The sequence below is a fragment of the Giraffa tippelskirchi genome, chromosome 6, assembly GCF_054371585.1.
Source record: "Giraffa tippelskirchi isolate mGirTip1 chromosome 6, T2T-mGirTip1v1.2.pri, whole genome shotgun sequence".
Taxonomy (NCBI): domain Eukaryota; kingdom Metazoa; phylum Chordata; class Mammalia; order Artiodactyla; family Giraffidae; genus Giraffa; species Giraffa tippelskirchi.
Window position 1 is genome coordinate 51,323,610 of NC_137280.1, and position 27,822 is coordinate 51,351,431.

General features: G+C 47.8%; 1 protein-coding gene across 4 annotated transcripts in view; it reads right to left on the reverse strand.

Moving 5' to 3' along the window:
• Positions 1 to 521: 521 nt before the first annotated feature.
• CHD7 (chromodomain helicase DNA binding protein 7) overlaps positions 522 to 27,822 on the reverse strand; it is a 194,147-nt gene continuing 166,846 nt past the window's right edge. The window contains exons 20-38 of one of the 4 annotated variants that reach the window (XM_081504339.1): positions 26,145 to 26,255; positions 25,853 to 26,058; positions 23,131 to 23,330; positions 22,816 to 22,975; positions 18,357 to 18,446; positions 17,791 to 17,894; positions 16,322 to 16,451; positions 15,821 to 15,893; positions 15,605 to 15,662; positions 14,472 to 14,700; positions 13,992 to 14,200; positions 13,144 to 13,794; positions 12,248 to 12,405; positions 9,863 to 10,090; positions 9,219 to 9,662; positions 5,647 to 5,868; positions 4,152 to 4,259; positions 3,845 to 3,949; positions 522 to 2,432 (exon numbers count right to left, since the gene is read on the reverse strand). In XM_081504339.1, the coding sequence (XP_081360465.1) occupies positions 1,515 to 2,432; positions 3,845 to 3,949; positions 4,152 to 4,259; positions 5,647 to 5,868; positions 9,219 to 9,662; positions 9,863 to 10,090; positions 12,248 to 12,405; positions 13,144 to 13,794; positions 13,992 to 14,200; positions 14,472 to 14,700; positions 15,605 to 15,662; positions 15,821 to 15,893; positions 16,322 to 16,451; positions 17,791 to 17,894; positions 18,357 to 18,446; positions 22,816 to 22,975; positions 23,131 to 23,330; positions 25,853 to 26,058; positions 26,145 to 26,255 (4,404 nt within the window). In that variant the 3' untranslated portion in view covers positions 522 to 1,514. Of the gene's footprint in view, positions 2,433 to 3,844; positions 3,950 to 4,151; positions 4,293 to 5,646; positions 5,869 to 9,218; positions 9,663 to 9,862; positions 10,091 to 12,247; positions 12,409 to 13,143; positions 13,795 to 13,991; positions 14,201 to 14,471; positions 14,701 to 15,604; positions 15,663 to 15,820; positions 15,894 to 16,321; positions 16,452 to 17,790; positions 17,895 to 18,356; positions 18,447 to 22,815; positions 22,976 to 23,130; positions 23,331 to 25,852; positions 26,059 to 26,144; positions 26,256 to 27,822 lie in introns of all 4 variants that reach the window. The other 3 variants (XM_081504337.1, XM_081504338.1, XM_081504336.1) reach the window with 3 other exon arrangements.

Consider the following 27,822-nt stretch of genomic DNA (forward strand, 5'->3'; position numbering starts at 1 on the left):
CGCATGCACTTGCTTAAACGCGTCCGTGTTCATTCCACGTGGCTCTCCACCGCCCTGGCTCGCAGCCTGGGTCCGCAGGACACACTGGAGAGCTTGCCTCTGCGTCCCTTACCGACCCCCCACCTTGTGTTTTTCTACCCATTAACTGGGGATAAATGACCCAGATACCGTGCCTATTAAAAGCCTCATTTTTCTTTTGCCCTTTTGTTCCTCGGTGTACCACATAATCAGATGCTGCACACGTGTTTAAGTGTTCTCAGTCTTGGATGCCTTTTTGAGGGCATAATGGGAGGTTTTTGCGTATGGTTCTGTTGAGATATCTGGAGTGGAATTATGTAAAGGCAATTGAAGGTTTTTCTTCTCATCTAGTCTGACGACAATTACCAAGAGCTAATCTGGTATAGGAGGGTATATCAAGAAACTGTACAAAGGCCAGAATGCTGTATTTGCATCTATTGCGAATACAAAAAATAGAGTGAACACCAGTTCCCCTACCCTACTACATTCTATAATTACATCTCTGTATATCATGGGTCACTTTTATTAAAAGCATCATTACTACAGTTGGCAGCAATTTACATTTTATCTTACATGATAGCAGTTTTCAAAGAAAAAAAATAAAAGGACATCACAACAAAGAAAAACAATACATTTACAAAGTCATGTTTGTAAACTTCAAGGCTAGTTTAGAGCTGAGGTAACGCTGTTTTAGCTTTGTGGCTAAAGTAACAAAGTCCTTTAATTTAAAAAAGGTACCTGATTCTCTCTTCTTTCACTCTTTATTAATTTCATCTATTTATTTTGTTTATACCAGTGCATTACAAGACCACGAGACAATGGAACTGCAGTTCTGTCTGGCAAGAACCCTCCCAGTAGGTTAATTTCCAAAGGGACCCTTCACATTCAACAGCTGCCTTATTATTGCTGCGCCTCGGGACAGAGACGGTCACACTAAGGTGGAGATTGTCAGAGTGTATGGATGTGTGTGATGTGTGAGTGTGGGAACCCCCCCCCCATACAGTCATAAAGGGAAATAAATGAGCAAGTATGATATGTATGGTAAATTTCATCTTGACCTTCACAGCAAAAAAAAAAATTAAAAAATTAAATATATAACTTCATACTTCCTTTGAGCAGCACTTCCTTCCACGAGTGCCACTCAGTTACAAATTGCTCTTTATTATAATACCAATGGTACCAAAAGAAAAAGTAAGAGAACAAGGGAAGAAAAAAAAAAGAAGCAGAGCATTATGTAAGTTTCCTTAAAAAGACAGGATCACCTCTCAAATTTCTTCTCTTCTAGGGATAATAAATAATGCACTGCACAATACTTAATGACCAAGATACCTTTTGACACACCTGTATAACATGACTTGGGACTTTTTTCTTTCTTTTGCTACACTATGTTACAGAACAGCTTATAAAACTAGGTATGAACATTAACTGTGAGTGTAAACAGTAGGACTACCACTTGTCAAAAGTTTTTAAACACTTTAACTGGAAACTGGTACTGGTTATTCGTCATTTTCATTGTTTTCTATTTCGTCCCCACCATCGAGGGAGTCCAGCTCTTCGCCCTGGGCGATCTCGTCTTCCAGGACGGAGGACTCGGCCGTCTTGTCCAGGCTCTCCTCGGCGTCGCTGCCCTCGAGGGGCTCCTCTTCCTGAAAGGTGGCCCCCTCGGCTTTGTCGGGGGCCTTGTCTTCGCCGGCGCCCACGGCGCCCTGGAGCCCCGCGAGCGCGGGGAAGCCGGGCAGCGTCAATCCCCCCAGTCCTGGAGGTAGAAACATGGACGGGTAGAAGAGGCCGGGGGCCATGGTGGACAGCAGGAAGGGGTTGAAGGCCAGCGGGTTGGAGGGCAGGCCGGCCGGGCCGGTAGCAGCACCCACTGATCCGTTCGCGGAGTCCGGGCCCGGGGCGCCGTCTGTGCTTTTCTCCAGGTCCTTGCTCTCGTCCTCGTGCTCGCCGCCCTTCTCCTCCGCCCTGGACGCACCGTCCTCAGGATCCGCGGGGCCGGCCGTGGCCGCGGGGCTCCCAGCGGCGGCGGACAGCGGGGCGTTGAGCAGCCCCCCGAGCCCGAACATGCTGGGCAGCCCAGCCACGCCCGGCAGCATCAAGGGCAGCACGGCCGCCGGGTTCTTAGTGTCGCCTCCGGCTGCCGCAGCCGTGGCCAATCCCGGAGGGAAACCCATGAGGCCCGCCAGCTGGAGCGACTGGAGGCTTTGGAGGTTCTGCAGGCTCGTCAGGTCCATCCCCGCAAACAGGCTGTTTACCAGCAGCGGATTGATCCCCGACGTGGAGGCCACGGCCGCGGCGGCCGCAGCAGCCCGGGCGATTTCACTCTTGGGCCTCCGTCCGCGCCGGCTCGCCCCTTCTCCCCGCACTACAGGTCCAGTGAGAAGCCGGTCAAACATTGACTCGGGAACGAAGCCCTGGAGGGAAGGGAGAGGCAAACACGGGCTGTCAAGGTTGCGGGACAAAACCTCATTTCCACCTGGGCCTTTGTGATGAACTGAACACTGAATGGAAATACACAAGCAAATTATTCCCATTCAAAAAGCTCAAGGATAGAACCTATGAAAACAAAGCTTCTCTCTTTTAGCATTATACAGCTTATCAGATTATGCTGAATTGCAGGGAAAAAAAAATGTTAAAGGTTACTCTAACAGTGGGGGTTTCCCTGGTGGCTCAGTGGTAAAGAATTCACCTGTCATTGCAGGAGATGTGGGTTCGACCCCTTGGTCAGGAAAAGGAAATGGCTACCTACTCCAGTATTCTTGCCTGGGAAATCCCATGGACAGAGGAGCCAGGTGGGCTACAGTCCATGGGGTCACAAAGAGTTGGACACGATTGAGTGATTAACACTTTTCACTTTCAAGTAATACTTTAGTATTTATCCTGGAGAAACAAAAACTCATCTTCACACCAAAACGTGTACCAGGTGTTTACGGCAGTTCTGCTTGTAACTGTCACAGTCTGAAAACAGCCCAGAGTCCTTCCATGGGTGATAGGGAACCACACTCAGGGTTATATCCACGCACAGGAGTGTATCAGCAGTGAAATTTCTGACACATGTAACCACTTGGATGAATTTCAGTATGATGAGTGAAGGAAGCTATCTCAAAAAGGTTATATAATTTACACTTCTGTATACGTGACATTCTCAAAAAAGACAAAACTCTAGGAATGGAGAACAGATCAAGGAGCAGGTGCCCTGGGCTGGGGGTGGAGACAGGGAATAATACAAGGGAATTTGGGGCAGTGATGCAACTATTTATATTCTTATGATTACGGTGGTCATTCAAGAAACTGTCCACATGTGAAGATGAATAGAACTGTTCACCAAAAGAAAAATAAGCACTTTTACTATATACTTTGGACAAACAAAAAGAATCAAGACTTTATTAACAAATTAGTTGCAAAAAGAAATAGTGAAATAAATGTCTAGGCAGAATTGCTGTATTTTTCATTTGTTTATCTTTAAACCAGAAATCACAGTTAAGGATCTCAACCACCATAAATTCCATTCCACCGATGCTGTTAACCAGGTTTACCTGGGGCCTTTCTCCCTGGAGTAAATCTGCCTCTAAGACTATGAGTGTGTATTTCTATACAGTCCTTTAAATCATAGCTGTCAAATTAATCCACTTTGGATTAATGACATATGGATACAAGGAATGATGATGTATTAATGATCTATGGAAATGATGTACTGTGGCGATTCTTTTAAGCCAAGAATTAATTATCATTGAATAATTAATGACCAGCAGAAAATAAAGAAAAATTCAGGAAAACAATTTTGTACAGATACCTTCCTGGACAGAGAGGCAGAATCTGTACTTACAGACTGCTTGACTATGTCCGTCCAGTCTGGGGCCACTGCAAACTCAGGGTTTTCTTCCAGCCACCGGGGCAGATCCTTCATCGGAGGCGCCATAGCTCCACCCATCTGGGGAGAGGCATTTAGAAAGTGACTTAGAAACTGACAAGTTCTTCCCTCCCCTCCCCCCCCATTTGTGCATCTACACAGATACATACACACATCACATGTATTCTGGAAGAAATATGAACCTATAAAAGAGGTTGGAATAAAACATTTCTTTCTGGGAAAAGACATCCCAGAGAGATCAATTCTCTTTCCTAGTGTTTACCTTCTTCCCATTTCGTTTGTTCACGACAGGCACCCTTTCTTCTCCCGTCAAAGTGTTTATATCCAATTTATTAGGGTTTCGACATCTGTGTCGCTTCTGTTTCGGTTTCTGAAATGAGGAAAACAGCACATCTGCGTTCTTCTGCAAAAAAAATACAAAACAAATTGTATTTAGTAAAACCATAGTTAATACTTATTCTTTCCTATATGGACGACAAGCAGAACAGTCAGGCCATTTTTAACTACTATGGTCAAGAATCATTTTAAGGATCAGAAACTCCAGTTTTCTTTGAAAGGAAAAACTATTCTCCTTCTCCTGTACTTAAAAGAACAAACTTGAAAGCTGAGAATATGCTTTTCTTCTCATCTCTCAATAACCTGCTTCAAGTCTTGTCTTCAAATGTTTCACTGAGTCATGGTATTTTAAAAGGAAACTTTCTCTAGCTCCTTTGCTAATCTCTACTCGATGACGTGAATGGATACAGAGATGATCTCATGTCTACGCCATGAGACTGTGCACAAGGAGAAACAGCCCAAGGGATAAAAGAGTCTATGCACGAGGGTGCATTCTGAGTAGCAGGAACTCACCAAGATAAAATGCAAACTCCCACACTTAAGTTTGAAAAAATTCAATCACATAAGTATAAGACATAAAACGTGCACTGTTTAAAGCTAGCAAGCAGTTTAAGTGACAAATCATCTAGGGTTCCTGTCTGATGGTTAATAAATGGCATGAGTGTTAGTTGTTTAAGAAAGACGCCAATAAAGCCTCAGGCTGCATTAGCTGCTCAGATCTCTTCTGGAACAGCTTCCTAATATTCTTTGCTGGGCAGATCCAGTCCAGAGACCAATTAAAGTGTGTTGGTTGGGGGAGGGGGGTGTGTTTTTCTATTAACGGGACCACCTGGAAACCACACCATGTGAAGAGTAATGGAAAAAAATCACATCTATTTGGTGGGAGAAGGAAAAAACAAGGAAATGTGTACTGCTACTGCTAAATTGCTTCAGTTGTGTCCAACTCTGTGCGACCCCATAGACGGCAGCCCACCAGGCGTCTTCAAATAGCTACAAGGCTGCTCTTCACACTGGACAGACCTGAAGTTAGTTTCTCTAATGTGGAATTTTTGATGTTTTTCTTTAGTCACTAAGCCATGTCCGACTCTTTTGTGACCTCATGGAGTGCAACCCGCCAGGCTCCTCTGTCCATGGGATTTCCCAGGCAAGAATGCTGGAATGGGTTGCCATTCCCTTCTCCAGGGGATCGTCCGAACGATCCAGAGGATCGAACCCGCATCTCCTGAGTTGGCAGGCAGATTCTTTACCACTTGGGCCACCAGGAAAACCCCTAATATAGAATACAGAGTGATGAAAGCTGGAAAATGTTCACACTGACGAGACAGGTTGAGGGACCAGGGATTTCCATGTTGTACGGGAGAAGGAAAAGGACAGACCGGGCAAGAGTTCCCCCCAACAAGTCTCTGCTCAGTGATACTCACTGGTACATAACTTGGCATATCAACAGTGTAAGTGGGATGTAGCTTCAGCCATTCAACTAAATCCTTATTTTTAGGCGCCTCCTCCCCCACCAGCCTCGTCCCATCTTCGAGATTTATAACAGGGATCCGTGTGTCTGGGTCCAGGTGTCCAGGAGAAGGAATGTTTCTTGTAGGTGGGGTCTCTATATCCTCTTCAAAAGCTTTGGTCACTTCAGCATCCTCCTGCAGAAAGAAAATGGTCTCAATTCTTGAGTGGAGAGAGCGGTCCTGACTGCATTCTAGCCCAAGAAAACAGCAGCCTAGAGGGGTGGGTCTCAAAAGGGAAAAAGGCTACTTGACAGTGGCAGTTTGGGACCAGCAATTAAATCAGAAGATGTAACTTATTCTTCACACTGTACAATTAGTAATAAGGTAGAAAATTCACAGTCCATCTCTGCTCCATGTTTGAGACCCACTAGGAACACGACACAGGCAGTGGAGTCTGAGCCTGGTATGCCTGAAGGGGTGGGTAGCCTCTCAGTCCTTCTTGGGGATCCCTGGAGAGTGTCATTAAAGAAATGAAAATTAGGGGACTTCCCTGCAGGTCCAGTGGTTAAGACTTCCAATGCAGGCGGCACGAGTTCAAATCCCTGGTTGGGAAACTAAGATTTCACATGCCACACAGTGCAGTGAAAAAAATAAAGAAATTATAGAAATTATAATTCACAGAATTTTCCAAAAGCCAGTTCATGTGTAGCTTTTTGGCATTCTGTGGTCAGCACAATTTTGTTGGTAGTACAATATTTCATATCAGGCATGTGTGGCAACACTTGAAAGATAAACTAGTTGAAGCCAAGACCTGACTATCGCCCAGCCACTGGTCCTCAAACTCTGCATTTCAACCTGCAGACATTGTTCAAGAGGCCCATCTGTCTAGCCATGCTGCTCCCGCTTTCGTTCAGGTCTCCGTCACTGGCCCCCTGCATCACTGCAGTACTCCTAAATGGCCCCTCTTGATTCTACTTCCGCCCTCTTTAATCCAGTTTCCACTCTTGTTAGACAGGAGGCAATTTGCTGAAATGCACCTTCCTAGTTCAAAGATTATATCACATCACTTCCCCTAGTTAAGCTAATTTTATAATTGAATTCCCATCACCTTCAGGATAAAATCCAAGTTCTTTAGCTCGGCTACCAAAGCCCTCTGTGATTTACATCCCACCTTGTGCCCAAGCTCCTCTCTGCTGAAGCTGCCTCCTCATCAAACTCCCTGGCCAGTAACTTTCAGTTCATTGGACACAATGGGCTCTCCCTGGCCATGGTCCCTTTGCACATGCTCTCCCAGACTCCTCTTTTCAAATGACTTACTTCCACACAACCTGCAAAATTTAACCGAGGTATGACCACCTCTAGGGAAACTTTCCCACCTGTTTCTGCCCATATTCTCCTCCTTCCATTCCCATTCTTCCTTTGGGTTCTCAAAATACCCCAGGGGTGCCTCACAACAGTGAAAGGTTGTTATTTATCTGTCACCCATCTTAAACACTGAGTTCTCTGGTGTAAGCACCTGTCAGGCTTTTATTCTCTGCATCCCAGTACCTGGCACAGGGCATGGCTGACTCCCACAATGCTGCTGAATGCAGAATGGCTGCACTCTTACTTTTCACAGGTGCAAAGTGATCTCCAGGATGATGCCAACATGAGACTTTAGGATTTGTCTCATTCCACACAAGTAACCTTGCTGACCTCTATAGCTCTTCACTACCCAGTTTATTTATAGATCCATTCTCTTTCTGTTTTATGTGTTCCCACAAAATCCTCTATAATACCAAATGAGGAATTGTGAAATTCCAACATTTGAAAGTAAAAAATAATTAAAATAAACATATATTCTCTAATATCTGCTAAGAGTTTTGAGCCAGGTTGCTAATAGGACTTTAGGAAAAAAAAATAAACTCTTAGAGATAGCTTAAAATATGTGAATGAATCAAGTCAGTCATAAGTCCAATATGGGGTTTATAATTACAATAGGAAATTGTAATTGCTAATTCCTGATGCTGGGTCCACAAAATGAAATTCAAATGGAAAGATGATTTGTTGATGTTCCCGGAGAAAGGATTTTCAGTGAATAAAACCTGTCAAAGCATTAGGGTGGGTTCCCAGCAGTGGACCACATACCTAGCAATGGTGTTTCTTTCACTTGGGGAACAACTAGTCAAAATTGATACACTGTAAGGTGTATTTGTAAAAGATTTTAAAAGTAAATCACATGATCCACAAAGGTGACCATTACTATGACTGGTACATTTGCAATAAGTTTTGAAAATAAATTACCTTTTAACCACCTGGATGCTTCTGAAACTCAGACCCATGGCTAGCTCACTTGAATTGTGTCTACTCTTTGTGACCCTATGGACTGTAGCCCGCCAGGCTCTTCTGACAATAGGATTTCCCAGGCAAGAATACTGCAGTGGGTGGCTATTTCCTGCTCCAGAATCAGACCCAACTAGGGGACAAGTTTCAATGGAAGCTTGTTTGTCACTTCAAGACCCTAACTCCACCATGTCTCCCTCTCTTTTAGGTTATTAAGCTTCTCTTAAATTCAAGAACTCAAAAATGGAGAAATAATAATAGGGATGAAATAAGGAAAAACATACTTAAACAAACTTCGCCCCTTGGCGTTTCTTAAACTGTGTCTATCGCCCAGGGGATGGGCGTATGCTGGCTTATCAGGCACCGCTGCACTCACTGTGCTGTTGCCGTTTAATCTCTAAGTCATGTCTGACTCTTATGTGACCCTATGGGCTGTATCCCTGTAGGCTCCTCTATTCACGGGACTTCCCAGACAAGAATATTGGAGCAGGTTGCTATTTTGGTGCCTTGTACCAGTCTCAGTGCTTTAGAGGGGACTTCCTTCATGTAATCTGGTTCCTGGGAGAAACTCTCTCATTCTTAATGGGGTGGCACAGTTTTAGGTGAGCAGTTGAGACGGATCAGGGCACAGAGCTATTTTGATTCCACTGCACTCATTTCCTTTGAATTGAAGAAGTAAATGTCAAAATCCACTGACACATATATTTCCTACAAACCTAAACTAGCACAGACCTCAATTCAGTTGAGATTGTTAAAATACCCATTTACAGAGGTGGGTGGGAGAATTTGCAATCAATAGCTTTGCATATGAACACAAATCTTCAGTCTGAAGCCGAACAAATCTAACAAATGCTGGGCCCCAAACATATTGATACTTCTAAGAGCAGAAGTGTTTCCATCTCGAGGCTCACAGGTTATAGGCTCAGAAGAACACGTGTTTGTTTGGGGCTAGTCTGCCAAGAGTAATCAATACATTAGGACCTTGGGAAGAATAAATCCTCAAGCTACACGTGGTTCAGGCTGAGTGATCTGTGCCAATGCTTAGCACAATATTCCGGCTCAGAACCACGGCTCTGTCCACTGTGGCTCCTTTGGTGGGAGAAGCGGCTTTCACACCACATCACCGAGAGGCACATGCCCCGGCCTGGGCAGCAGAGCCAGGACCTGGCTGCCAGTGTGGGCACGTGAGTGGGAGTAGGGGGGGCACCAGCCCCTGGACTTACTGCACTCAGTGATGTCCGTTTGTGGCTCATAAACAGCAGGTCGAGGCCCTCCACGTTTTTCCTCCTTCCCCGCCTCCGCTTCATGGGGGGCTCTCCGTCCACGAGGGAGCCATTGAGCAGATGTCTGGTGGGTGTGCGGGACAGGCCCGCCTGGAGCAGCTCCATCTGAGTCTTAAAGGCATCAGACACCGGCGTGGAGACGTTGGGCAAGATCAACTTTGAAGTGAGAGATGAAAAGTTTGAGGTAGAGCTTGCTGCCTCTCTTGAGGCCTTTGATAAATCGACCACTTTCTCTTGTCCGTTCTCCGAGACCACCTGAGACCCCCGCAGCTGCGCCACCATCTCCATGAGGTTTCGCCTTTTGGCAGCTCTTTCGGCCTCGATTTCGATCTTCCTCCTTCTCCTCCTCCGCTGGCGAGGCACGGAGAGGTTGAGGGCATCTTCCTGTTGAAAAATCCCCACAGAAACAGTGAGCCCAGCCTGCACCTGCCACACAGCGGAAACCAGGGATGCAAAGTTTAAGGAATTCAACATCTGAGGCCAGAGCAGCCTTCTTATTTCAAATGGGACCGGCCAACACCAGCTTCCGAACTGAGTCAGGGGGGCTTATCTCTAGGCCGCCAGGGCAGGGTGTGCTTACTGACCTTGGACAGCTGAGGGGAGGCAGTGAGTTCCTCGCTCCCGCTGACGCTGGCCTGGCCCACGGTGGAGAGCTCGGCCAGGCCCCTCTTCTGCAGGGGACTGTCGGTAGTGGGGGATGTGTAGCTGGGGATGAGGCCTTGGAAATCAAACATCTGGCGCCTATTTACCGGCCATTTGCCTTTCAACACTGCTTCACAGATGTTGTCTAATCGGTTTATCATTACTCGGTCCTAGAGAGAGAAGAAAAGTCACACGAAACCATAACAAAGACCTGGTGAAAATGATGAGATGGATACACCCACCGAGACGCCAAAGAGCGGAAAAGGCTTAAAAGCAAGCAGAAAGCAAAGCGAGGGGAGAAACCAAACCCACTAGAACCGCTTTAGTCTGCTGCGAGGTCCAAAGGTGGCCACAACATAGACCACTCAGTGTTTCTCAGTTATGATCACTGAGGTGCATAAATGAGAGGGCATTACATAACCACTGCCTCTAAAATGTCCCTGTGTTTAAGTCACTGCTGTTCATGCTACAGATTGTTGGTGTGTGTCGGTAGGTGACCATGGATGGAAGCCTGCACTCAGACCTCATCATGCGCTGGTGCTGCAGTCCTCGGGCTGGACTGCAGCCTGTCCCAGGAAGTGGGACATCATTAGCGTCACTATTAATAAAGTTCAGCATTACGAATGGGCAACAACCTAGGAACACCTAATGAGTGTCGATTTGCATCCTCTACCTATTATCACTTCAAGTTTCACTGAAGCGTGGACGTTAAAAATTTCTAATTACAGCTCTTAGACCCAGTTTCCACAGATTAAAAGGGCCTGCTACTAGGGGCCTTCTGGCTGATCTGGGAAGTTCCCTTCTAAACTCAGTAAGGGAGATGAGCAAAACCAGGGAGATAAGGGAAGTGGGGCCACAGGGGGCGGGAGCAACATAGCAGATAGTACTGTCTTCAGTTAAAAATTTCACATTGTTTCTTTCCAAACAGACACTATGTGAGACCAGCCTGGGGATGAGTCCATAGAAACCTTTTTTTGTGTGTTGTCTGTCTTAAACCAGACAGCCCTGTTATGGTGATTAGGAAGATTATTTCCCCACCCTGAAAAACAGACCCAAATTACACAGAGATTTATTATAAAATTATACTAGTTAGCCAAAAGAGTAATTTCCACTTTGCTTTTGGTTACAGATAACTACATTTGTGATTATCTCATAATGTATTTGAGCAAATGGGTCAGCAGCCCACCCTCTCCCCAGTTCAGAAGATTACAGTATTCAAAATATATATAGGAAGCTGTCTTAGATCTGAAAGTTCTGCTTCAGGATATTAAAAACAAAACAAAACATAATTTTAAAAGTCCACACATATTCCCTTGAGCACTGTTGTTGGGACTGCAAAATGGTACAACTGCTGTGGAAAACAGTACAGAGGTTCCTCAAAAAAAAACACAGAACTATCGTATGATCCAGCAACACCACTTGTATGTATGTACCAAAACAAAAATGCAAGCCGGGTCTCAATGAGATATTAGTACATTCCCATTTACAGCAGCACCATGATAAGCCAAGAGAAGGAAGGAAGCCAAATGTCCCAGCGATGGACAGACAGATAAGGAAAATATGGTACAGACACACAAGGGAATATTATTCAGCCTTAAAGAGGAAGGAAATTCTGTTACATGCTTTCACAAAGATGGACCTTGAGGACATCATACTAAGTAAAATAAGCCAGTCACAAAAGAACAAGTACTGTATGATTCTACCTATGTGAGGTATGTCAAGTTCACAGAAACGGAGAGTAGTATAGTGGTTATCTAGGGGCAGTGAGGGAGGGGAGTTGGATAATGGGTATAGAGTCTCAATCTAGCAAGATACAAAAGTCCTGGAGATCCCTTTTATAGCACAAATATATATATATATGATGTGAATATATGAATATATTTAACACTACCCAACTGCACACTTAAAGAATGGTGAAGACTGTAAATTTCACGGTGTGTTTTTTACAATAAAAAAAAGTTTTTTTCAAAAAAATCCACACATTTGATTTTGTCAATGGGTGAGTCTTTTGAAGCAATAATCCATAGACTGTACTAGACAAATAACCTAAAAGACTTCAAGGAACCAAAGAGCCCTATAAACAGTTCTTTATTCTTACTTTCATTGCTTCCTGTCACCTTTCCTACGCTATATGAAAGCATTCTACAGAATTTGTTTCTTTGCACTTTTCCAGATCATTCTTTTATAAGACAACAAAAAATCTAGCATAGAATCTTCATATACTTAGTCAAAGTTTACCTGAAAATTATTTGAAAAATCAAGCTAGGATGATTTCCTTCACCCCATTTACTATTTTGGTCACCAAATAATAACAAAATCCCACCAACCTTAGGCCAAAATGAGAAGGCAAACGTCCTTTCATGAAGGAGCTGAGCTACGGATGGGTCACCATCCTCCATGTAGAATCCATCCCGGGTCTCATCCCTAGCAGTGCTCATGGAAGCATTGCTCTCTTCATCAAAATTCTTCCCTCTAGAGACAGCACCTGCTGAGAAATGAGTTAATGTGCATCACCCACAACCAGAATCTTTCTGAAAAGGAAGTGATTTAATATCTGAATGCTGATGAGCTCCTCTGTATCTGGTACCTACTGTGGCTAGAATGGTATCAGGCATTTTGCAAATCCTGTCACTCAAAGCTTGCAAAGGGCCCTTTCTCATAGCCGGTGTTACTCCCGTTTAACAGATGAGGAAGTGGAGGCTTGGGGGGCTATGTCACTAGTCGGAGGGCATCCTGTTGCAGACAAGTCTCAGGGGAGGGTGGTGACAGTCAAGCCTCTGACCCACAGGACCCTCTGCTCCTCCACCAGAAAGAAGACTAACATGTTGGCCACGATTCCGAGCTGAAGCTCAGGCAGAAAAGTATAGCACATGCTTTATTTTTGTTTCGTGGCAGGTATGGCAACCTACCTGGGACTTAGGAAGACAACTGGTTCTTCCTAGATTCTACTCCCACTCTTTATTTCTGAACGAAAATTAAATTAAGCATCATCTGCCTTAAAATTGTTATTGCTTGTAAAACCTTCCTTCTGAGAAGTTGTTCGAAATAGCGCGTTCACAGGTCATAGCAGGGCAAAACACACATCTAAGCATTACCCAATACCATCCTAATGAAAATGTACACTCATTACCCTTTAAAAACCCAAAGAGGACAGGGGTCACATGACATGCAGAAAGCCGCTGGGGTGGGGCCAAGAGAGGCCTGAGGGTCAGTCAGGTCTTACCTTCAGGCTGGGAAGACTCTTCCGACTTGTCATCATCTTCCAGCTTTTCCTCTTCGTCCTCCTCAGAACCCTTCTCAGAAATGGACTTGGGCCCGGAGTCCGCACCGACCTCCACCCCTCTGGGCTCGTTCTTCCCAGCCCCCGGCTCCGCCTCGCGGTCCTGCCTCTGGTCCTTCCCGCCGCCCTCGGCCTCCTCCTCCTCCTTCCCCTCGGGCTTCTCCGAAGCCTCCCTGGCCTTGGCCTCGGCTGCCCCCGCCTTGTCCTCCTGACCCGGGGCAGCCGGGGTGGCGGCGGGGGTCTGGCCAAAGCCCAGGGCCAGAGGGTTCAGGGCAGGGGCGCCCCCCGCCCCCCGGGCCTGGGCGAAGTTCTTGTGAGCATCCAGGAAGGAGAGCTCGGGGTCGTTGAGGATGTGGTAGTCGGTGCGGCTGACCCCGTGCTTGGCGGCGCCCACCAGCAGGTCCCGGTCGTGCCGGCCGCACTCCCACCACTCGGGCAGGTCCAGGCTGGGTTGGCAGAGCTTGAGCCGTTCAGCCAGCTGGGGGTGGTGCAGCACCTGCTCGCGGATCCTGCGCAGCAGCTCGATGCGGTACAGCGTGCGGGAGGCGCGCTCCTCGGTGATGGGCTCGATGGCAGACGACAGGTCTGGCGGCTCTGCGCGGGAAGACCGCGTGTCACCCCATATCAGGGGAGCAGCGGGAGGTCCCCGAGCCCGCCCAGCCTCTCCCATCCCAGGCTGTCCACGCACGGACCGCATCCCTGGGGAACCTTCAGCCCCTTCCGGGCTCCCATCCCCACACCACCGGCATCCCCGGGGAACCTCCTGCCCCTCCGCGTCCCCAGGGACCTACCGTCATCCGGCTTGGCAGGCATGCGACACACCCGCCGGCACATGGCCACAAAGCAGCTGAAGTACTTCTCCAGACTCTCATCGGACTTCTTGTCGAGCCTGGCAAAGGCTCGGAACTGGTTCCAGTCGAACTGCTGCTTCACGGGGTCAAAAATGACCCCGAATGTGGACACCACGCGGTAAAAGTCCGCCTCCTCCCGCCTCGTCCACCTGTCAGAGAGGAGATCTTAGCTGTGGACTGGTACCTGAGTAAAAAGGCTTAAAGGTTACTACTGCTTCTCCTGTAAACTGAATCCACAGTGCTTGGCTTATTTTTTTTTTTTTTTTTTTTTTGCTTTGTTTTGTTTTGGGTTTGGGGAGGGGAGATGAGGGGGGTGGGTTTGATAGCCATCCTCTTGGATGTGATTCCTGCCTCCGCAGGCCAGGAAGAGCGGAGGAGAAAGGAAGGTACCAGGGGCTGAGGAAACCCTAAGACGCTCACTTCTGCCGCTTCTCCGATATGATGGCCTCCCTTTCGGCTTCCAGGGCCCGCACTTCCTCGCGGGGCCGCCGCCTCCGCCGGTCTGTCTTCATCAGCGCCTCCTGCCGCATCTGCTGCCGCTTGTAGCTGCGCTGGTAGGCGGTGATGAGCCTGCGTAGCCGGGTGGTCAGCGTGGAGGTGCTGGGCCAGTACAGCTGGCCTAGCTCGCCGCTGCCCTCGCTGTGCTTGCCTGGGGAGGTGGGGAGAACATTCCTGAATGTGTAGCTATGACCGTTGCCATACACAGGGTTTCCCATCCAAACAGGATGACTTGCTAACATTCAAATGATAGCCTGGGAAAAATCATCCTGGTGCTCTCTTAATACTTCCCTGTAGCCCAGATGGTAAAGAATCTGCCTGCAATGAAGGAGACCTGGGTTCAATCCCTGGGTCAGGAAGATCCCCCGGAAAAGGGAATGGCAACCCATTCCAGTATTCTTGCCTGGAGAATCCCATGGACAGAGGAGCCTGGTGGGCTACAGTCCAGTACATGGTGCCCAAAGAGTTAGACAAAGCTGAGTGACTAACACTACTACTAAGGAAGTATGGAAGTTTCATATTAGTATGGAACTTACAAACCATTCTTTCTCAACTCCTTACGGGGGGAAAAAAAAAAAAGCCAAGTTCATATATCAACCATACATAAAGAAACATACTTTGTGCCACAAACTACATGGTGATAATCCAATACAATAATCTTGAACATAAAAAACAATCATATAATTGTTACCTAATGATTTTACATTAGGGAAAAAGTAGGGTAGTAGTCTCAATAAACTGGCAGTATTTCAGATATTTAACAAATTTCCTGCTTCCATGAGCTATGTTTCTGAAGATGCTTAAGAGCTTTCATTAACTGATATAAATCATAAATACATAAATTGTCTTTGTCCAAAAAAACAGTTATTTTATCAAAGAGATTGAACATAATGATTAACCAAGAATCAGCAGGAGTTATAATTCTTCACAACAGAGAGCAGTAGATGAAGTGGCATTTGGAGACACCACCCTGGTGAAGAAGCTGCAGCCTGGCCTTGGGGCCTGGCCTGAGTCCCACTCCTCAGCTCTGCTCCCCCCAGCTTTCAGAGTTGTACCTGGGGCGCGTATTTCCATGGGCTCTTCCTTATCTTCCGGAGGAGAATTTGCAAATTCCTCAAAAGCAAAGCAAGAAAGACAAGTTATTTTAATTTGGGGTTCTATTTTGCTTTGTCTTTTAAAGAAATGGCCGTTATCTATAAAGTTTAGTAAGTCTTATACGGGCATATAATATTTTACTGGGGCCATAAAACTGAATGTACTCGAGTTCTTACATCTATTTCATCCTTGAACGGCGTTCTGGCTGGTTTATATTCCGGGTCTTCATCTTCTCGATCAAATTCTCCCCTGTATGAAATGTTTTTAAAAAATGTTTAAATCACACTGATTAGCAAGAGACCGAAGGGAGCCTGAGAAAAAGGAACAGCCCGCCTCACGCTGCTTTGAATTCTGAGTCTGACATCCAAAGCGACTCTGTCGGTATTTAAAATGTGCAGCCGTGAGGGGCGGAGGGTGTGTGTGCACGCGGTGGGGTGTGGTGGTGGGGGGGGTCATGATCATTTGAAAAAGACAAGTTGCAGATTATCTAGATCCTATATTGTGTTTAAATAGTCATCATGATACATAAACAGACTATACTGGTAAACACCGCTCAAGTCCAAATCAGATGCAGTGCAGTCAGTGCGTGGTGCTGTGGAAGGACTGAACGCTGCCAGTGGATCTGACACTCTGACACTGACATAAAGTTTATTAAAATTTTAAAGTGTCCTTCTTACCCGTCACCGCCATCTGCTAGCATGTCTGTTCCTCTCTGCTCGGCAGCGATGGCCTTGGCATCGGGCATACCAACTCGTTCCAGGAAGCACAGTGCGGGGTCAGCTCTCATGGAGTTGTACTTCTCATACCCTGCACCGTCCCCCCAGCCCACACAGGACACACACAGAGACAACGAAGGCCCGTTACTCACAGAACCACAGTCTGGCTGCCTCACACTAAGTTCGTCTCTTTATAAGATGATGGTTTATGCCCTATTTAAACGAACCAGGCTGTGGTAGCCCATTCTTGGAACGCTCCTCCCGGGACAGATTTGGGGGAGAGGGAAGGCAGATTACATTTCACGGATGTTATCAGAATGACCTTAGTAAATACTAACGAAAAAACAGGTTCAGGGTAACTGCAAGATGCTCGGGAAGAGGTCTGACCCTGTTGTCCCCAAGATCTAATTTTGCTTGGCATTTAAAAGGCAGTGTAATGTTCTTCCATGACCTCTACAGTGGTCCAGCCCACCCTCCCTGTGAGCGGCTTCGGTCCTGCAGGAAGTCCACCGCCGGCTGAAACATCCCTGTCTACGTCAGGCCAATGAACCTGTCTGATCAGGTTTAGGATGATGCGTGTCAGTGAGATAACACTGTTCCCTCTATGGTTTTCAAACTGCAATTTGCTTTTTGACTGCCCAGGTTGACTAGATGGGAAATGGCAGATCCCAACAGTGCACTGCGGGAAGATGGTTTTTGAGGCTGAGCTCACAAAACACGGCTGCAGTACACAAGCAGGACGGCACAATTCAATTAGGGTGTGTACGACAACACCCCGGCTCCTAACTGCTGTAGAGCCGCCAGCCAAACTGTAATCATGCAAGGTTTTATAAGCCATCATTCTCCCCCTTAGTCAGGCTGGGCTGCCGAGAATACCTCAGCGACCTCAAGAGACTCGGGATTATAATCAGGAATCGTTCACTGTATATATCATGCCAGTTCTGCATCCCCAGCCTTTCAAAGTTAACAAGGCTGCGTCCCACTCAGGGGAGCCGCAGGTTCTCGGCACTGACATTTGTGAAATATTGCTTGGAACAAAGCCCAGGAGGCACTTGTACAGATTAATAGCAGAGGTTAAGCCCACCGTCCACTTTGACATGGGCTGGCAGAGTGCGCGAGGGGAGTCGTGCTGGAAGCAAAGTTTCAGAAGAGCTATAGGACAACTTGGCTATTATTAAAACAAATATGGTTTGGGTTCTATTTACAGCCAAGGAAGAAATGTTTTCTTCTCAAATACTCAACAAACATTCAAAAACAGCATCTGATATTTACAGTTCATATTAGATTTTTCGTGCGGGGAAACCGTAGACGCCAAGAGTCCTTTGGAACTAGCCTCATTAATATTATGACTTTGGAAAGAGTGTGCAGAGAGCTCTAAATAAAGACAAAGACACATGGTCAAGATGGGGTCTGATGCAGATGCCCCTTACCGTGCTTGAACACGCCGATGAGGAGGGACTTGTCTGCTTCCTTATCCCACCAGTCTGTGGGGACTTCCGCGTGGAAAGGTTCAGGTATCCACACGTCAGCTTCACTGTAAAGACAACCACTGACATGATATTTACAATAGACCCCGCTGTTGGAAAGCAATGCTAAGTGAGGAGCATGACACTCGCCCCCTTCCCACAACAAGCACCTGAGTATCGTGGAATGGGGTGGGGATGCCAGGGCGGTGCGAGCAAAGGTTGCAGGAAAGGGCGGAAGTCGGCCACCTTCTACCGGGACCAGAAGTGACCTTTATCACACAGGACCCCGTTTTAAAGGTCACCTCATAATACCAGTCATTTAGTTCACACCTTTTTGTACGTCCACACAGACATACAAACAGGCTTCTCCCGATTCTCCTTATGTCCCCAGGTTGGTAGGACAACACTGCATTTGAGATGCAGAAAGGGAGATGCGCTAAGGGTGTAGGAGGTTTGAAGTGCGCCCCCTGTGATGTGGACTCTGGCCGCCCGGATGGTCACGGCGAGCAGGAACGCGGGCGTGTACCCACCTGGACTCGGCGCCCTCCAGAATCTTCTCTGCCTGGTCTCCTATCACTTCTTGTCTCAGGTAGTAGAGCATGCGGACACGCAGCAGGACCCTGGAGAGGGAGACGGGGGAGGTGGGGGGAAGTTCTTAACTTCGGGACTGTTTGCCAACAGTGGCTTTTGGCAGCTGCTGCTGTTCATCCATCATCCTGCCAAGGCTGATTAGCCATGCTGTATGGTAGGCTTGAAGCGTGACAGATGGTGCCACATAATCACCTCTGCGTGTGCTTTCTGCTGGCTTCCAACCGGCCTGCCTGGCAACCGCGCCCCCTGCACGGGAGGGCCGGCGCTCAGCCCGGCCCGGGCGCACTTCATTTAGTCCTACCTAGCGCAGCTTGTGAAGTTTAGACACGTAGCCCACCACTGCCTCTGAAGTATTGAAGCAAGTTTGTAAACAACTGAGCAGATGGCTTTCAGTAACTGTTCTGCTTCATTATCTCATAAAATTTCCTCAGCTGCTGCCTTAATACCATTTTTGGAAGCACATCAGAAGTTGTAGGAATAAACGAGATATAAAATCTGGTTTTACTACCTGACAATAAACCCTCAATACAGAATGTCAGGTTTTCCAGATTATACAACTTTGCTTCCGAGGAAGGAAGATGGTGGCGGGGGTGGATCCTCGCCGGGCCACCCCTTAAGGGGCAGTACACATGTTTTATTCCTTCTAGCTTACATAACCTGGAAGCCCAAGTTGTCGATTAATAAATAATAATACAACATCACAAAGCAGATTAAAGTATGTCCGGTTTGCTGAAGTTCTTAGTCATTTTCAAAGAATTGGTTTTTAAAAACTCATGGAATTCTAGGAACCAGATTTTCAATCTCATGTGGATTTCCTCAATGGCATAAAACCAATTCTTTGGATAAAGCCCACTTGGTAAACCCCTCAAGGCCTAACTCTCAAGTCTAGCATCTCCTGGACCAGTCCTGGTGTGCATTCAAGACAGACACCTGAAGACCACCGCCTTCTCCATGAGTAGACAAAACCAAGTGCGATCCCCATCACACTCCTGGAGAACACTTCACAATCCGTGTGTCACGTGTACTGCTGCTAGTTTATTTGATCCTCACAGTAACTCTAGGGCAAAGTGGGACAAGTTATGATTTCCATTTCCTAAGCTAACAGGAGACAAGTGACAGACTTCAAAGTCAGAGAGTCACTTTAAGCATGGATCACTTGAATTAGGCCATCTGACTCCACCACTTTGTACTATCTCTAGGGATGTAGACCCTGTCTTTGAACATATCAAAATGGCAAGTAGGGGTAGCTTCACCACGACAGACCAGCCCTGATCACACACAGCCATCCTGTGCACCACCCGCCCCTGATCGCACACAGACACCCCCTATATCACCCGCCCCTGATCGGACACAGACACCCCCTGTATCACCCACCCCTGATCACACAGACACCCTCTATACTACCTGCCCCGATCACACACAGACACCCCGTGTAACACCTGCCCTGGATCACATACAGATACTCCCTGTATCACCTGCCCTGGATCACACACAGACACCCTATGTACCACCTACCCGTGATCACGCAGAGACGACCCATGTACCACCCACCCCAGATCACACATAGACACCCCCTGTATCACCTGCCTGCCTGTCCAGCATGGGGGCTCCTCCTGGCCAGGCTGGGTTCTCAACAGGCAAAATATGAAGCTGTAAATACCTGAATGTGCTCCAAGGTAAGAGATCTTTTTGGAAAACTGGTTTTTATTAAGATTTCTTTCTCTGGATAAGATTAAAAATCGGCTGTGCCGCACTGAACCTGCAGAAGTGAAGTGACAGTGTGGGCAGCCATGCCCGGCATGAGCAGAGTCTGCAGCCCAAGTCTCCTCACAGAGGATGCTCAGCCAGGACACACCCTCCACCTTTACCTGGATCTTCTTTCATGTACCAAACCTCAGTGCAGCAGCAGGGACCCTAGCAGTTTCTCTCCCTTCAGGAGAAGATAAGGTTTTCTACCTCATGAGGAGTTTTAGTTTTCTGGATGGAGACTTTCACAAACTATTGTAACTGTGAATGTCATCTTTCTTCTAGAGGAAAAAATTTAAACTCACACACAGGCAAGCTGAGTGCCCCTGAGGAATACATGGTGGGTCCTGGCAGGATAACGAGGTGATGGAAGGTGGCCTCGGACTCTGAGGGGTTTGCATGTGGTGAGTCAGGACGCCTCTCAAATCCCCAGTGTTAATCTTCATTCTGGTGGCTGGTCCCAGTAGGGTCTGTTTTCTGGATGAGCATCCAGGTCAGGACCACAGGTGCACTGAACTGTCCCACCCCTTCCATCTCCTTCAACCCAAGACAGTTCCTGTCTTTGTCTCTTGAAACTTTTGAAGAGGACTGGCCAGGTATTTTCCAGGAGATCTCACAATTTGGGTCTCGTTTTTCTCTCTGACTGCTCATCCCAGAGAGGAGGTGGAGACATGGCCAGTTCTCTTGAGACCCAGGTAAGATGTGAGGAGCACGAGTTACGGCTCATGTACTAACCAGGGTGGGTGCCCTATGGAAGTCTGTGATTGACGTCAGAGCGGGAAATTAAAAACCAATGTCTCAGTGAGGCCTGGGAACAGAAGCCTGCTCCCACACTAAACCTCTTCAGTTACGGTTTGTCTGAATCCAGAACTCGTAAGGTTATGGACCCCAACTTCACAGAAACTGCAAAGAAGTAGAAGTTTTCTAGTAGCTATGAGTGGGGTGGAACTTTAAGGAGAACCACTATGCCAGGACAGTAACAGTGGTTCCTGAGGTGCCAAGATGGTGTGAGGTAATGGTTTTGAAGACTCAGAAAGGAAAAACTTTGTCAATCAAAATCGAAGAATCGTGATCAAAGGTGGTCTCTGAAAGCACCATTACATTTAAAAAGGGACGAGAACCATGAGTCAGGGAAACCCAGGAGAAGCAGGTATTCTCCAGGAAATTATTTCTCTAGAGGCTTTCGACAACCCTGAGGGAAGGCAGGCTTCAGACATGGGCTGGGGCGGCGGGGGGTCGAGAGCAAGGGTGGTGTCCCCCAACTAGCTGAGGGACCTTGAGTATCCAAGACTTGGTTTCCTTGTCTGGTAAAGGGGGATAAAAGAGCAAGATGACTTGTCTTAGACAATTCAAACAGAAAATCCATAGGAAGCGCTTGGCATGCTGCCAGTAATAGGTGCTCAGACTTTTGTTGCTACGATATAGAGACAGACATTTATTGAAGCTCTATTTGACAACTAAGGAAAGCGAGTCTGAAAGAGGATGAGAAGCTTGCCCCAGGTCACCCCACATCAGGAAAGGTGCAAGATGTGCACTGGTTGTGCTGCCTGAATCCCAGACACGGAAAACACACGCTCAGAGGAGGGGAAGCATCCACAGGTGGAGATGCTGGTTAAATGTGTCAGCAGCTCACAGAGCTCCAAGCAATGAAAGTAATTCAGATCCAGTTCCCTTCAGTTATATACAATCAGGTTCTGGAAATAAAGGTGAGGAATAGGATTCTAAAGCTCACAGGTAAGAAAAAATGGGCCCAACAACCGAAGAGTCGTGCGTGTGCGCGCACACGCACGCTCATGTGCTAAGTCACTTCAGTTGCATCCAACTCTTAGTGACCCTACAGACTGTAGTCCACCTGGCGCCTCTGTTCATGGCGTCACAAGGCAAAAAATATCATCTAAACTCCCCAGCCCCTTCACAGGAAGCAGTCAGTTGAAGGCAGGATTATATAAAGCTAAACACAATTCTCTAAACACATTGGCTAAAACTCAGTTATCCACATGTCCATAGCACCATCATTCACAACAGACAAAGATATCCATTAACCCAAGTGACCATCGATGGATGGATGAACAAAATGTGGTCTATACACACAATGGAGTATTATACAGCCATAAAAGGGAACAAGCTTCTGGTAGAAGCTACCACATGGATGAACTTTGAAAACATTATGTTCAGTAAAATAAACCAGCTACAACAAGGCAAATACTATAACGAGATACCCAGAATAAGCCAATTCTTAGAGACAGATGGTAGGATGGTGTTGTCAAGGGCCGAGGGCAGGGAGGGTGAGTAATCATTTAATAGGAACAGAGGTTATATTAAGGGCCATGAAAAGGTTTGGGGTCTAGACAGTGGTGATGGGCACACAGCAATCTGAAGATAATTATTGCCAATGAACTGTATACTTACAAATAGTTAAAGTAGTAAAACTGTTTATGCATCTTTATTACTGCCCCCCTCCCCCCAAAAATCAGTCCTCTAAAGGCAGGCTTCCATGTGACTTGACACCATGTTGCAAGAAAGAAAAACAGTAAAGCTGTGCCACGAGAGTGTACTAGTCTTACTGATGGATATCCAGTGTATACGCATACTTGAGTACGTTTAAGAACCAGAAGGGCTGCCCGCTCCCCACACCCGCCCTCCCTGACGTACTTGTTGCAATGGTGCTTTAGGTGCTTCTTGTAACTGTCCTCCTGGAACAAGGCGTCCGGGTTGCAGCCGGCCAGCCAGTCGGCATCCTGTACCACTGGGTGTGAGCTCTGGGCTTTCACCTTCTTGCCCTTCCTCCCCCTGGGCACCGGGGCTGACAAACCTAGAACCGGAGTAGCCATGATGATAACAACAATAGACACTGTCCACGACCCCAGTGACAATGTCAGGGTCAGGAGTCAGGGACATGCAGGGTCTGGGGCACCTCCCGAGCTCCCCAGAGGCTCCCAGGACCCCGAGCGTGAAGTGCAGACCCACCGGAATGGTTGACCAGGGCCCGCGTCTGGCCATCAGCAGTGGGCGTGATAAGATCCCAGATGAAGCTCTTGATGTTCTCGTCCCCCCGGTAGTGGTTGAGGCAGTACACAAGGATGGTCCTGCAGATGGTCTCCACGTCCTGCTCACTGAGCGGGCGTTTGTAGCGGCCATGGGAGAGGATGTCCGTCCACCGCCCCCAGCTGCAAAGCAAACGTCCACATGTGGATGGTGCCTCTGACCTGAGACCTGGGGCTCTGGTTTCAAAGGTAGGCGGCAGCTTTAGGAGGGCTTGGGTCAAAACTAGTGACATCAACATCAGGCAATGGGAAAGCAGTCCAGGTGCAGGAGCTAAACACACACACACGCATACACACACAGCTGCAGGGTGGGAGCTGACACCCGCATTCCCAGCAGGGACCTGAAAACCCTCTGCTCCGCTCCTCAAGGGCATGCTTCCCATGTTCTGATGCTGACCTGCCATCTGAGATGGAAGGTGACAAGACGCAGGTGTGACCACCCCCAAATCAGGAAGCCCGTGGCTGAGGGTGCAGCCACAGAAGCAGCTGAGCATCTCCCGATAATACCCAGATGTGAGGTGGTCTGCTGGCTCGCATCGGACCCTCGGCCCGGAGCGAGGAAGATTAACGACCAACCACACAGGAAGTTATTAGAAGCATCATTCATTAGAAGCGTCATCCATCAACTTGAAGAAAAAAGTTATATGTGATTTTCATTTTGGTAAGGCGCTGTGTAATTTGTTAAAAGGAAATTATAAGGACACCTCGAAAATTAATGGAAAGCCACGAAAGGTCTCCTTCTGAAACCAAGTCCCAAATATAAGCACTTACAAGTCCTCCTGTGAAACGGGGAGAGAAAGGGCCCTGGACAGGCCCCCATATGCAGCCCACAGGCAGGTGCCATGTGAGCGCGCCTTCCCCAGACTCCAGGTGCTCAGGGCAGAAATCAGCTGACCAGGGGCTCCGCCTCTGCCCCACCTGGTCCTCTAGCTCCAGATTTGTTCTACCAGTTCATCAAACCACAAGGCTGGCCCTAGCCTTTGGGCCTGTGGACACACAGCTCTTCTTGCCAGAAAGTCTCTTCTCCTCCCTGTCCAATGCCCCGCCCTTACTCCTAACCCAGCTAATTCAAGATGTTTGTTCATGCTGCCTCTGTGGAATGCCTTCTTTGATTTCCCCACTTAGAAGTAGGAAACAGTGCCTGAGCTGCCTCTTAAAGGAGAGAGGACCTGTCTGCCTGGGGTGGGGGTGGGGGTGCCATGACCATCCTGCTCACGGTTGTACCCTAGCACAGTGCCTCGAACATGGTAGGTGTTCAGCACATGTGATGCCTACGGCAGGAGGGAAGGGCTTTACAGAAAGACAGATAAGCATACTTTCCAGCTTCGGCAGTGATTAATATGCTCTGTTTCTAAAGTCAGCAGCAAAATTCTCAACTTTGACTGCCAAGATTGAATCATGGAAACAAGTGAAGTAGCAAAAGGCTCAGGTGGAGGGTCTCTGCCAAGTAAAGACAGCCAGGAGAGAACCACCGGCGTGTGGAGATGACGTGGAGAGGGGATCCAGCTGCCAAGACACGGGACAGGCTGCAGTGGACCTGCCTGTACTGCGTAAGCAACCACTGACCCAGCGCACACTGTGCCTGCTGGCACCGCAACTCTGCCCCAAGGACAAAGAAGGAGCCCTAGGCCTCAAGGAGTCCTTCACTGGGGCTCCAGCAGGAAGCGACCCTTAAGAGCCATCACCCGACGAGCTGAGTGTGACAGCATGTGCAGGAGACCCTTAGGGGCGGGAGGCAGGGCAAGATGCTGAGGTGATGCCTGCTAGGAGGTCAAGTGCTGGAGGTGGTACGCAGATCAAGTCTGGGCCGGGGGAGTGGGGCCAGGGCTGCTTGTGGAAACAGCACATGGCAGAAGGTGAAGAGTCTGTCCTAAAAGCAGCCCTGAGTGCCCATGGGAAGGACCCACAGGATAGACAAGGGCCAGGTAAGATCCCTGTCGGCCATGTTAGCAAGCATGTCTGTGTTTCTTCTGAAACTAATGATGATCTATTTGAAGAAAGAAAGCACAGAGCAGAGGTCACCAGATCTACAGAAACACTGTTTTGGTGGCAGGTTTTTCATTTGAGCAGTATTTGCTTACAGTCCCACTAGGTGGGAGAGCATGCTTGTTTAGGAATTCTGATTTGCGCTGAGCACCCTGCCTTTCGAAGCCCTGTGCCATGGAGTTTCAGAGATGGATTCAATGTGGATCCTGTGGTTGAGCAGGAGAAATACGACCCGTTCAGATGGTTGAAATGACCTCCACATTTCAGATGGGTAGGAAGAGCTTTACAAATGAGCCCGTTGCCTTTAACAAATTTTTATAACAGAAAAATGATGAAAGAGTACCAAAAATGATGAGAGAGTGGTAATTTTATGTGAAGGAACACTAGAAAAAGACTTTGTAATTCTGAGACTTCATTCTGAGTTATTAGTGATCAGCAAGTGAATCTGAGTCTGACATGATTCCGTAAAGGACAAACCCCCTTCAAATCTCTGAGGATATGCACGGCTTTGAGTTCTTTAACCACCTGGGTTGCGCCAAAAGCATTTGTGCCCTGGGCAGTCACAGAGACCCAAACATAAATTAGAGTTTTTCCTACACCACTTGGAATTCTAACCATTTTTTGAATGAAATTCCGTTTCTCACGTGAGCTTGACTCACCCATAGACGAGCAGGTTCTTCTCAACTCGGAAGCACTCACTCCTGGCATAGCCCTGGGACCTGTCTGGTGGCCGCCGCGGCTTTGTGCAGGGCTTCTCCTCTGAGTCGCTCTCCAGGTCTGAAAATTCCATCAGCTCGTCCTCCTTCACCGCGCTGTACAGCCTGGTTTGCTTCCTCACTCTTGGAGTGTCAATAACCAGGTTGTTCTGAAAGACAGCAGATACTTTAAAACTTCTGAAAAAGCAAGACCTGGGAGAGGTCAGACAGGGAGTCAATGTGACTGCTCACTCACCCTCCCATTTAAGGCATCGATATCCAATTCTGCCTTCTTCGCCCACTTTTGCCAGAAATTTGGATCATCCAAGGAAATATCTGTCCTATTTCCAGATGCAACAAAACTGGCCTAAAGGGGGAAAAAAGTATTCATTACTTTGCGATGGTTTTCTCAGAGGTGAAATGCAAAGCAGCTTTCACTTATTCATTCACTCGAACGCACAGGCATCCTTCCACTGTGTGTGTGCCAGGTGTTATGGTCAGTGGGACTGGGACGAAGGACTGTCGCTTAGGCAGCTCACGGTCCAGGGTTTGAGACAGATCAGGAAATAAAAGATGACAGCACAGCCTAATAAATGACAGGTGACAGAGGTATGTACAGGTGCAGCCAAAATACAGAGGGGAGCCCTAGCCAGGCTTAGGTGGGGTGGGGGTTCCTGCTGGGAAGAGAGAATATGCCCTCCAGAACACAGTGCCCAAACCAGCCTGTTAAAATCCCACAGAACAGGGCTTCCCTGGTGGTCCAGTGGTTAAGAATCCACCTTGCAACGCAAGGGATACTGGTTCGATCCCTGGTCCACAGAGATTCCACATGCCAAGGGGGCAACAAGCCCTCTGCACCACAACTACCGAGCCTGTGCTCTGGAGCCCAGGAGCTGCAACTGCTGAGACTCTTGAGTCACAACTACTGAAGCCTGTGTGCCTAGAGCCCGTGCTCCACAACAAGAGAAGCCACCACAATGAGAAGCCTGAGCACCGCAACTAGAGAGTAGCCCCTGCTCGCTGCAACTAGAGAAAGCTCAAGTACAGCAACGAAGACCCAGCACAGCCAAAAATTAATTAATTAATTAAAAAGACCATAGAATAAGAAAGCAAGTGGAAATGTTCAGGATGGAGCATGTGCAAAGGCACATGGGTGAAGAAAGATGATTGTGTCATGCAGCCGGGGATTCAGGTGGTCAGGGGGGTGTTGCCCAAGATCAAGCTGGTGAGGTAGGCAGAGGCCGGGGTCAGCAGGGCCTCACATGTCCTGTTAGCAGAGTCCAAACCCCAGCCTCAGGCAGCAGGAAATTCTTTGAAAATGAGAGTAATCTCAAGAGGGATGAGACCATATGCAAAGTCACCTGTCAGAGGGACCACACCAGTGTCCTGGAGCAGGGGGTGGGGTGGGGGGAGTGTAGAACAGAGCAGGACAGGCTGTGGCCAGGGTTTAGAGAGGAAATGGGGAAGATCTGCAGAAATGAAGAAAAGGAGACAGGCTAGAAGGTCGTCTTTAGAAGGTAAAATTAAAGGGGTTAGAATGTGAGGACAGGTAAAGCCTGAAGGAGGAGGAAGCCATGAAAACCCCAGCATTCAATTCTGGCATCTGAGAGGTGTGACTCAGGTGAAGAAAAGAGGGGTGCACGTTTGTGTGTGTGCACGTGCACACATGCATGCACAGAGGTGGGGGCACAGAGATAATGAACCTGTTTTGGTACCAAATGAATTTGAAGTATCTGTGGGGATGGAGGAAAGAACCTCAAAAGAGGACAAAAGATGTGAGGGAGGTGTTGGGTCACTGAGCCCAGACAAGGAGAACCTTTCAAGACTGGAGTAGCTGCGAGGAGTGGAGCAGCTGAGACAAGTGCAGTAGCTGGGATAACTGGATATCCACATGCAAAAGAAGGGAGCTGGATCTCTGTCTCATATCACACACA